This window comes from Carcharodon carcharias, chromosome 14 (assembly GCF_017639515.1).
Source record: "Carcharodon carcharias isolate sCarCar2 chromosome 14, sCarCar2.pri, whole genome shotgun sequence".
In the NCBI taxonomy this organism is placed as follows: domain Eukaryota; kingdom Metazoa; phylum Chordata; class Chondrichthyes; order Lamniformes; family Lamnidae; genus Carcharodon; species Carcharodon carcharias.
The window spans coordinates 61,277,721-61,289,629 of record NC_054480.1 but is presented as its reverse complement, the minus strand read 5'-3'; the positions used below and the strand labels follow the sequence as shown (position 1 = coordinate 61,289,629).

General features: G+C 43.5%; 1 protein-coding gene across 3 annotated transcripts in view; it reads left to right on the top strand.

Annotated features, from left to right (window-relative positions):
- Positions 1-3,132: 3,132 nt before the first annotated feature.
- Positions 3,133-11,909, top strand: part of ctnnbl1 (catenin, beta like 1) — a 201,613-nt gene continuing 192,836 nt past the window's right edge. For all 3 annotated transcript variants that reach the window (XM_041204704.1, XM_041204703.1, XM_041204705.1), the window contains exon 1: positions 3,133-3,270. In XM_041204704.1, coding sequence (XP_041060638.1) covers positions 3,241-3,270 — 30 coding nt within the window. In that variant the 5' untranslated portion in view covers positions 3,133-3,240. The remainder of the gene's footprint in view (positions 3,271-11,909) is intronic.

Here is an 11,909-nt window from a genome sequence, read left to right as displayed (position 1 = left end):
CCCCTCACAGTCTTATATATAATTCAATAAGATCACCTCTCATTCTTCTAAACTCCAACGTGTAAAAGGCCCAAACTGTTCAACCTTTTTTCATAACATAAATCTTTCATCCCAGGAATGAGTTCAATGAACCTTCTCTCAACTGCTTTGAATGCAATTATATCCTTTTTCAAATAAGGAGACCAAAACTTTATACACGGTTGGTCTCACCGAGGTCCTGTACAGCTGCGGTGAAAGTTCCTTGTTTTTATATTCCATTCCCCTTGCAATAAACTGCAACATTCCACTTGCCTTCCTAGTCACTTGCTGGACCTGCAAACTGATTTTTTGTGATATATGTACCAGGACACACTCTGTACCACTGAGTTCTGCAATCCTTCTCCATTTAAATAGTATACTGCTTTTCTATTCTTCCTGCCAAAGTGCACAAGTTCACATTTTCCCACATTATACTCCATCTGCTACTCTCTTACCCTATCAATAATCCCTTTTTAGACTCTTTTACCTCTTCTTGACAACTTTCCTTTTCTATCTATCTTGGTTTCATTGGCAAATTTAGCTAGAAAACATTTGGTCCTGTCACCAAGTCATTGCAGATGCTGGAAAGCTAAAATGCTGAGGAGGTTAGGCAGCATCTGTGGAAAGCAAAACAAAGTTAACATTTCAGGTCAATGACTTTTCACCAGAACAGAGGCCACATGTGACTGGAGTCACATGTAGGCCAGACCAGGTGAGGACAGCAGATTTCCTTCCCTAAAGGACACTAGTGAACCTGATAGGTTTATATGACAGTCGGCAATGTTTCGTGATCATTATTCAAACCTGGGTCCCTACAGCATTACCCTGGGTCTCCAGATTAGTAGTCCAGCGACAATAAACAGCACAGGCAGATAAAAACAGTGTATTGGTAGGGGAAAAGGGGGTGATGATGAACCACTCTGAGGTCTAGCTTTGTCTTCACCTCCAACCCACCAGCCTCAATTTAATGAGCATCCTCTGCCATTTCTGCTACCTCCAATGTAATGCCATCTACAAACACATCTTCCCCTCATCTCCCCTTTGTGTTCTAAAAGGATTGTTTCCTTGTTTTGGTCCATTCTTGCATCACTCCAAACAGCACTTTACCACGCAAGAGTAGGAGATGCAACACCAGCCCTTTTATTTCTTTCTTTCTCTTGATCAAGGCCCAAAACACTTCTTCCAGCTGAAAGAGTACTTGTACTTCTTTCAATTTTGTACGCTGTGTTCACTGTCCATGATATGGTTTCCTCTACTTTTGGAAAACCAAATGCAGATTGGGTAATCACTTTACTGAACACCTCCATTTCCACACCAATTCTGACTTCACTGCCGTTGGCCTGCTGCACTGTTCCAATGTAGCTCGAGAAAGAGCAATCTTTCCATTAGTCACTTTACATCCTTTCAAACTCAACATGGGCTTCTCAAAACTAAGCTGTCGGCAATACTTCAGCTATTTCTATTTACATCGCCTCTAGACTGTTTTGTTTCTTGTCCTACAACCATCTCCTTTTGCCTTTTACCATCATCCCTTTTGCCATTAAATCTCTCCTGCCTTTCACCCTATCAGAACCTTCTATTTTTCTTTCCTTCCTTCCCTGCCTCTGTAGTTACTTAAAATCTGTCAAATCTCTAGCTTTTCCAGTATTTTTTAAATTATTTCATGGGATGTGGGTGCCATGGCAAGACCAGCATTTGTTGTCCATTCCTTATAATTCCAACACATCCTTGAACTGAGTGGCTTGCTGAGTAATTTCGGACGGCAGTTAAGAGTTAACCACATTTCTGTGGGTCTGGCATCACATGTAAGCCAGACCAGGTAAAGATTGCAGATTTCCCTCCCTAAAGGATTTTAGTGACCAAATGAGTTTTTACGACAATCATGATAGTTTCATGGTCACCATATTACTGAGACTAGCTTTATATTCCAGATTTATTAACTGAATTCAAATTCTATCAGCCGTCATGGTGGGATTTGAACCCACATCCCCAGAGCATTAGGCTGGATCACCAGTCCAGCAACATTACCAGTACACCACCATCTCCCCTTAAAATGGTGGTAAAAGGTCATCAGCCTGAAATGTTAACTGTTTTTCTCCACAAATGTTGCCTGATCTAGTCCAACATTTCCTGTTTTATCACAGAATCACACAGTGCAGAAGAGGCCCTTCAGCCCATCGAGTCTGCACCGACATGTGAGAAACACCTGACCTACCTACTTAACCCCATTTACCAGCACTTGGCCCATAGCCTAGAATGTTATGACATGCCAAGTGCTCATTCAGGTACTTTTTAAAGGATGTGAGGCAACCCGCCTCCACCACCCTGCCAGGCAGTGCATTCTAGACCATCATCACGCTCTCGGTAAAAAGGTTTTTCCTCACATCCCCCCACCTTGAACTTATGTCCCCTTGTGACTGACCCTTCAACTCAGGGGAACATCTGCTCCCTATCCACCCTGTCCATGCCCCTCATTATCTTGTACACTGCGATCAGGTCGCCCCTCAGACTTCTCTGCTCCAACGAAAACAACCTGTCTATCCAACCTCTCTTAATAACTTAAATATTTCATCCCAGGCAACATCCTGGTGAATCTCCTCTGTACCCCCTCCAGTGCAATCACATCCTTCCTATAATGTGGCGACCAGAACTGCACACAGTACTCCAGCTGCGGCCTCACCAAGGTTCCATACAACTCCAAGATCACCTCCCTACTTTTGTAAACTATGCTTCAATTGATAAAGGCAAGTGTCCCATATGTCTTTTTCACCACCCCACTAACATGCCCCTCCGCCTTCAGAGATCTATGGACACACACACCAAGGTCCCTTTGTGCCTCAGAACTTCCTAGTGTCATGCCATTCATTGAATACCTTCTTGTCAAATTACTCCTTCCAAAGTGTATCACTTCACAATCATGGATTATTATTTGTTTGAGTAAGTCACTGAAATCAATCCTAAAGTTGCCTTTTCAAGGAGACATCAATGAACTTTCTTCAGCAAAAGAAGGTACTAGGAAACCATGCCATGATTTCAGCCTTTGCCCTTTTCTGGGCGATGAATCCCCAATGCACCCAGGGCTTTTGCGACAGTTGGACGTTCTTCATTTGCGCCAGTTTCACATATACGGCAGTGTGGCCGGTGCTTTCCCTATTTTACGGCAGTGTTGGCCAGGGTCCGATCGGCGTGAGAGTTTCTGCTTCTCCTGGTAACGGCGGCGAGATGGACGTGGGGGAGTTACTCAATTACCAGGTGAGGCAGCGGCGGCTCCTCCTCAGTTTCCGTGTCAACCGGTTCGGTTCGGGCCGCCTGGTTCCCCCAACCCTTGCTCCCTGTGAGTGGGGCGGGCTAGGCCGCAGAGCCTGGGGCTCGAGTGGAGGCTGCAATACCAGCGGAGGAGGAGGCCGACACACTCCCTCGCTCGCGTGCTAATTCAGGGTCATACCTGCGGTTTATTCCATAGATGATCATTCGGCATAAACCAGCTCCCACAGCAACAACATTATATCCATCAGTCACAGTTTTAGGACATTCCCCTTCGAACTGAAGTGCTTTAAGCTGACTCTTGCAGAACGTGCTTTTAATCTCATTTGAGAATATAAAGTTTCCTGAAACAACTTGCAATCAGCCATGTGTCAAGGTGCTTTTCACGACTAAACGGGGATTGAAAAGGTTAAGGAAGGCGATGGGAAAGGTCAGAGACCTTTGAAATTGGGATGAGGTGAGCCAAAGTGGGAGATTAATAAGAGAATTTCGGAAAGCAAGTTGGTAGTAACCAAAAGCTTTGACATTGTTGGTTGAACGCAGGGAGCGGAGAACGCACAGTAACCCTGACATGATGTAGGGTAGAGGAAGATCATGAAGGGATTTGTAAATGAGGAGTTTGAAGTCATTAGACTTGGGATTGGTGAGGACAGGGGTGTTGTGTGAACAAGGCTTAGAATGGGCTGACGTGTGGGTGAGTTAGTTTTGGTCAAGTTAGCTTTTGTGTAGTATGGAACTCTGTGAGGAGGGTATTTGAGATGGTACAGGTATGGATGAGGATTTCAAGAAGGATGAGGTAGGAATCTAGGTGGCTGATGGTTTAGATGTAGGAAAAGGTGACCTTGTTAAGCTCTGTATGGGTTTGAAACTCAGTTCAGGGTTGAGGATGATATTGAATTTGAAAACTGTTGGGCTCATCTTATTTAAGTTTGAGGAGAGGATGGAATTAAATAGGGTGTGTAGCTTCATGGTAAAACTGAATGGGATGGCTTTAAACTTAGTGTTTTGGGTAGTTCTGGCTCAACTGTGACTTGATGAAGGGCAGGCAATAAGACAGCACAGTATTTGTCCAATTCTGGGCACCACACGTCAGGAAGAATGTAAAGGCTTTGGAGAGGGCACTGAAGTGATTCATAACAATGGTTCCAGCGAAGAGTGACTACAGTTAGTGGGCAGAGTGGTGAAGCTGGTCATCTTCTCCTTTGAGAAGAGACGGCTAAGAGAAGATTTGAGGAAGATGTTTGACACCATGAAAGGTTTAGAAAAAAATAATTAGAGAATGTCAAAAGATTGCTAACCAGAGGCACAGATTTAAGGTGACTTTTTAAAAAATTTTCACAAGATGTATGTTGCTGGCCAGGCCAGCATTTGTTGCCCATCCCTAATTGCCCTTGAGAAGGTGACAAAAACATCAGAGGTGACATGAGGGAAAGTGGTTTTACACAATGAGTGGTTAGGATTTAGAGTCTAATAGTTCTCTGTGCTCTGCCGATTCTGGCCTCTTGAGCATGCCCAATTTTGGTTGTTGCCAAATAGGCGACCATGCCTTCAGTTGCCTTGCCTCTGGAACTTCCCTAAATCTCCGACTATCTACTCTCTCTTTCCTCCTTTAGGTTGCTCCTTAAAACCTATCTCTGACCAAGTTTTTGGTCTTCTGGCCTAATAGCTCACTGTGTGGCTAGATGTCCACTTTTGATCTGTAATAATGTGGTTGACTCTTGAATGCCCTCTGAAATGGCCTAGCAAGCTACTCGGTTGTATCAAACCTCTAGAAAGTCAATAGGGAATGAAATGGGATGGACCACCCGGCACCAACCTAGGCACCAGAAACGACAATCACAAACTCCAGCCTGTCAGTCCTGCAAAGTCCTCCTTACTAACATCAGGAGGCTTGTGCCAAAATTAGGGGAGCTGTCTCACAGTCAATCAAGCGACAGCCTAACATAGTCATATTCATGGAATCATAGCTTCCAGATAATGTCCCTCAAACCTCTCTTGCCATTCTTGGGTATGTCCTGTCCCACTGGCAGGACAGAGCAGAAGAGGTGACGACACAGTGGTGTGCAGTTGGGACAGAGTTGCCCTAGGAGTCCTCAACATCAACTCCGGAACCCATGAAGTTTATGGCATCTGATAAAACATGGGCAAGGAAACCTCCTGCTGACTACCATGTACTGTCCCCCATCAGCTGTTGAATCAGTATTCCTCCATGTTGAACACTGCTTGGAAGAAACACTGAGGGTGGCAAGGGTGCAGATGTAGTCTATGTGGGGGACTTTAATGTCCATCACCAAGAGTGGCTCGGTAGCACCACTACTGACCGACGTGGCTGCTAGAGTGGGTCTGCAGCAGCTGGTGTGGGCAAAAACATCCTTGACCTCATCCTCACCAACATGCCTGCTGCAGATGCATCTATCCATGACAGTATTGTTAGGAGTGACCACAGCACAGCCCTTGTGGGGATGAAGTCCTGTCTTCACATTGAGAATACCCTTCATCATGTTGTGTGGCACTGCCACTGGGCTAAATGGGATAGACTTTGAACAGATGTAGCAACTCAAGACTGGGGAACCATGAGACACTGTGGGCCATCAACAGCAGCAGAATTGTACTCGAACACAATCTGTAACCTCAAGGCCTGGCATATCCCCCACTTGACCATTACCACCAAGCCAGGTGATCAACCGTGTTCAGTGATGAGTGTAGGAGGGCATGCCAAAGGCAGCACCAGACATACCGAAATGGGAATCAGGGAAAGCCCTCCACTGGTTGGAGTCATACCTAGCACAAAGGAACATGGTTGTGGTTGTTGGAGGCCAATCATCTCAATTCCAGGTCATCACTGCAGGAATTGCTCAGAGTAGTGTCCTCAGACCTTCCCTGCATCATAAGGTCAGAAGTGGTGATGTGCAATCATCAGCGAACAATGTTCAGCACCATTTGTGACACCTCATCCTGAAGCAGTCTGTGCCAACATGCAGCAAGACATGTACAATATTCAAGTTTGAGCTGACAAGTGGCAAGTAACATTCATGCCAGTCAATCTCCAACAAGATAATCTAACCATCACCCCTTGACATTCAATGGCATTAACATTGCTGAAGCCCCCACTATCAACATCCTGGGGGTTACCATTGACCAGAAACTGAACTGGAATAACCATATAAATACTGTGTCTACAACAGCAAGTCAGAGGCTAGGAATCCTGTGGCAAGTAACATACCTCCTGATTCCCCAAAGCCTGCCCATTATCTACAAGGCACAAGTCAGGAGTGCGATGGAATACTCTCCACTTGTCTGGATGAGTGCAGTTCCAACAGCACAAGAATCTTGACACCATCCAGGATAAAGCAGCCCACTTGATTGGCATACCATCCACAAACATTCACTCCCTCCACCAGCAACTTATGGTGGCAGTAGTGTGTACTATGAACAAAATGCACTGCAGGAACTCACCGAGGCTCCTTTGTGCCTTCTAAACCCACGACCACTACTATCTAGAAGGACAAGGGCAGCAGGCATATGGGAACACCACCACCTGGAAGTTCCTCTCTAAGCCACTGTCTCTTGGAAATATATCGCCGTTCCTTCACTGTTGCTGTGTCAAAACCCTGGAACTCCCTTCATAACAGCATTTTGGGTGTACCTATACCACATGGACTGCAGCGGTTCAAGGAGGCAGCTCACCACCACCTTCTCAAGGGCAGTTAGGGATGGGCATTAAATGCTGGCCTTCCCAGTGAAGCCCACCTCCCATGAATGTTTAAAATTTTTTTTGATGTTATTTTAAATGACTGCACTTTTGACACAAAGTACAATGGATGTGGAAAGTCTTGAATGTCTGCCTGTAGGCATTTAAGCAGATGAATGGGAAGGTTTACATTGAAACCTCAGTTAATTAAATCCAAGTAACCTTGGGGGTCAGTAGCAGGGGTATTTTCAGTGCTTGAATTAGTCCAGAAAATTAGTTTGCAATCTTTGAGTTAAATTGGGCCAACTACACTGGCTTGATTTATGATGAGAAAAATAAGAAATAATATTTTGTAAAGTTAACTTTCATAGGTATTGTAATAGAGATTCATGGCATTTGTTTTACTTTTGAAAGGTTAGATATAATTACAGTAAATAACTAGACAATAGAGTAGTGCAGCACAGAAGGCCATAAAGCCCAGTGGGTCTGCACTAGCTCTTCAAAAGAGCATTCCAGTTAGCCCTACTCCTTGGCCCCTTCCCCATATCTGTAAAATATTTTCTGCTTCAAATATTTATCCAGTTTCCATTGGAAAGTTACTATTGAATCTATAACCATCATCGTATTCCAGTCTTCTGAAACCAGTGTCCTAGCGAATTATATAACTCTAGTGAGGGCATAACCTACACTGGGAGGAGGGGGAACAAGGTAGCTCTTGTGAGGGGGGATTTGGAAAGTTGAAGAGAGAGGATGAGACAATAGTGCAGGGTATCAATACTGGTAATGAGAATTGGCAGAACAGAGCATACAAACATAAGAGTGCATCAGCAATTAAGGTCGAAGAGTAGGAGAAAATGATAAAAAGATGGAATTAAAGGCACTTTTTCTGAATGCATGTAGCATTTGTCACAAGACAGATGAATTGCATACCAGTGAACTAAATGATCCAATAATCTATGGATCAGATCAAAACTCTGCAGTACTGTCACATGGAGTCGTGAACGGTGGTGGAGAATAAAACAACTAACTGGAAGATGAGAAGGCTGCACATATATCCCCATCCTCAATGATGGGGGAGCCCAGCACATCAGTGCAAAAGAAAAGGCTGAAACATTTGCAATTATTTTCAGCCAGAAGTGCCAATTGGATGATCCATTTTGGCTTCCATGAGGTTCCCAGCATCACAGAGGCCAGATTTCAGCCAAATCGATTCACTTCATGTGTTATCAAGAGAAGGCTGAAGCCACTGGATGCTGCAAAACTATGGGTCCTGACAATATGCCAGCTGTAGTGCTGACAATTTGTGCTCCAGAACCTGTTGCGCCCCTAGCCAAGCTGTTACAGTACAGCTACAACACTGGCATCTACCCATCAATGTGAAAAATTGCCCAAGTATGTATTGCCTATAAAAAGGACCCATTTCAACCCTGCCAATTAGCGCCACTTCAGTCTCGATCATCAGCAAAGTAATGTAAAGTGTAATTGACAGTGTGATCAAGCGACATTTGCATGTCAAGAACCTGCTCACTGCTCAGTTTGGGTTCTGCCAAGGTTACTCAGCTGGTGACCTCATACAAATATGGTCAAAAGAGCTGAGCTCCAGAAATGAGGTGAGAGTGACTGCTTTTGACATCAAGGCAGTATTTGACTGAATGTGGCATCGAGAAGCTCCAGCAAAATTACAGTTAATGGGAATCGGGGGAGGGGTGGGGGAGGAGAAACTCTCTACCAGTTAGTCATACCTAGCACAAAAAAGATGGTTGGAGGTCAATCATCTCAGTCTCAGGACATCATTGCAAGAGTTCCTCAGGGCAGTGTCCAAGGCCCAACAATCTTCAGCTGCCTCATCAATGACCTTCCCTCCATTATAAGGTTGGAAGTGGGGATGTCTGCTAATGATTGTACAATGTTCAGCACCATTCGCGATGACTCAGATACCAAAGCAGTCCATATCCAAATGCAGCAAGACCTGGATAATATTCAGGCTTGGGCTGATAAGTGGCAAGTACCATTTGTGCCACACAAATGCTAGACAATGACCATCTCCAATAAGAGAAAATCTATCTATCTCTTGACATTCAATGGCGTTACATTGTTGAATCCCCCATTATCAGCATCCTGTAGACTAGCATTGACCAGGACTAGCCATATAAATACTGTGGCTACAAGAGCAAGTCAAAGGCTGGGTATTCTGTGGTGAGTAGCTCAGCTCCTGACTCCCCAAAGTCTTTCCACCATTTACAAAGCACAAGTCAGGAGTGTGATGGAATACTCTCCACTTGCCTCATTGAGTACAGCTCCAATAATACTCAAGCTTGATACCATCCAGGAAAAAGCAGCCTGCTTGATTGGCACCACATTCACGACCTTAAACATTTACTCCCTCCACCACTGATGCGTAGTGGCAGCAGTGTGTACCATATACAAGATCCACTGCAGCAACTTACCAAGGCTCCTTCGACAGCATCTTCTAAACTCGTGACCTCTACCGCCAATAAGGACAAGGGCATTGGATGCATGAGAACACCACCACCTGGAAGTTCTTCTCCAAGCCGCGCACAATCCTGACTTGGAACTATAATGCCGTTTCTTCACTGTCATTGGGTCCAAATTCTGGAATTCCCTTCCTAAGTCTTGTCACTGCACCAACACTACATGAAATGTGGCGGTACAAGAACGCAGTTCAACAGCAGCTTCTCAAAGGCAATTAGGGATGGGCAATAAATGCTGGCCCAGCCTGTGACACCCACATCCTGTGAAAGAATAAGAAAAAAAATTAGCATAATTAGTAACAAATGAGTATGATATGATATGGCCATTACAGAAACATTGTTGCAAAGTGATCATAGCTGACATGTGAATACCCAAGAATATTTGAATATTTTCGAAGGGCAGAAAGAAAGGAAAAAGGTAAGGTAGTTCTGCTCATGAAGGATGAGATCACTACAGTGGTGAGAAATGCTCTTGTTTCGGAGAATCAAAATGTAGAGTCATTCTGGGTGAAGATAAGAAATGTCAAAGGAAAGAACTCACTGGTGTGAGTATGTATAGGCCTTGTGACAATAGCCACATTGTAGGACAGAGTATAAAGCAAGAAAGGTACTGCAATAATTATGGGCGATTTTATTCTTCTTTTAGATTTGATGAATCAATTTGACAAAGGTAACCTTGAGGATGAGCTCGTAGTGTGTATTTCTTAGAATACATTCTGGAGCCAACCAGAGAATAGGCTATTTTAAATCTGGTAATGTTTAATAAGACGGGATTAATTAATGACCTCGTAGTGAAAGATCTTCTAGATAAGAGTGATCATAGCATAATACAATTTCACATTCATTTTGAGAGTGAGAAATGTGGGTCCGAAACAAGAGTTGTAAACTTAAATAAATATTATAAAGGTATGTAGACAGAGTTGGCTAAAGTGGAATGGGAATATAGGTTAAAAGGTAAGACGATAGAGAAGAAGTGGCAGACATTTAAGGAGATATTTGATAACATTCGCCAAAGCTCTCATCAAAGAGTTGTTTGGTAGTACAGAACCTGAGTATTGCTGGAAAAAGAGACATGTCTAAGCTTTTGCTCTTGCACTCATCAGGACACTCGCAAGAATGCCAATATGAATAGGAAAACAACAGTTTATACTGTATGTGAAGAGAGTGCTGATTGGTTGGCAAGTGGTGCTGCCATGGAGAATGCACCACTGATGGTGACTGACAGTTAACTGCAAAGCATTGTTTGAAATTTAAACCAGGCAGCTTGACCCTAATTGGTCAAGATATTGCCCTGAGGAATGAGTCAGCGAATGGCTGTCACTTATTTTGTTTAGCTGAAACAAGTGCAACGTATGTACGTGTTCGTTCTGTCTGCAACGAACAGGGCCCTGTGTATTAATATATGTAGCTTCCAGTACACACAAATGCACCATATTGTGAGCTCGACTGGCAATCTTAAATTAGTTGTCAGCATAATTCTGAGCACATTGAGGATTATTTAACAAATTATGTCCAATCGCTGAATCACATTTAATGTTGGACACGGTTTTGAGTTTTGGTTGGGTAGGGTCTGTACCTTGCCCATTGTGAACAGCAGTTGGGACATGCTGTTTGATACGATCTGCCAGTCTTTGGGATGCATGGCCTACATACCTGGCATCACACTGGCGCTGAAATGCATATACTGCATTGCTCATTTGTGTGATAGGCAGAAGTGCTACTGCATAGTAACAGCGTGAAACAGCTAGCTTCACCTGTTGCTCAAATTTTTGAGATACCTTGCTCTTCTAGGGTAATCTGAGGTAGGCTGGGTAATTTTCAGGGCCGAAAATGACGGCCCTGATCAGCGATGCATTCTCCATAGCAGCACCACTTGCCAACCAATCATCAATCTCTTCACATACAGTATAAATTGTTGTTTTTCCTCTTTTATATTGGTATTCTTGTGAGTGTCCTGATGAGTGTAAGACGAAAAGCTTAGACATGTCTCTTTTTTTCATCAATTCTCATCAAAGATATATTCCATTTGAGAAAGAAAAATCCACCATCTGTGGCTAACTAAGTCAGTTAAGCATGTTATCAAATTGAAAGAAAAGATGTACAATGCTGCAAAGATTAGTGTTAGCCTAGAAGATTGGGAACGTTTTAGAGACCAGTAAAGGATGACTAAAAAATAATAGAAATTAGACTGAGAGAAAACTAGCAAGAAATACAAAAATAGTAAAACATCTACCAGTTTGTAAAAAGAGTAGCTAAAAGGGCTGTTGGCCCCATAGTGAGTGAGACTGGGGAATTAATAATGGGAAACAAGGAAATGGCAGAGGCCTTGATCAAGTATTCTGTGTCTGTCTTCACAGTAGAAGACACAAAGCATCCCAAGTATAGTAGAAAATCATGAGACAAAAGGGAGGCAGGAACTTAAAACAATTATGATCAAAAAAATA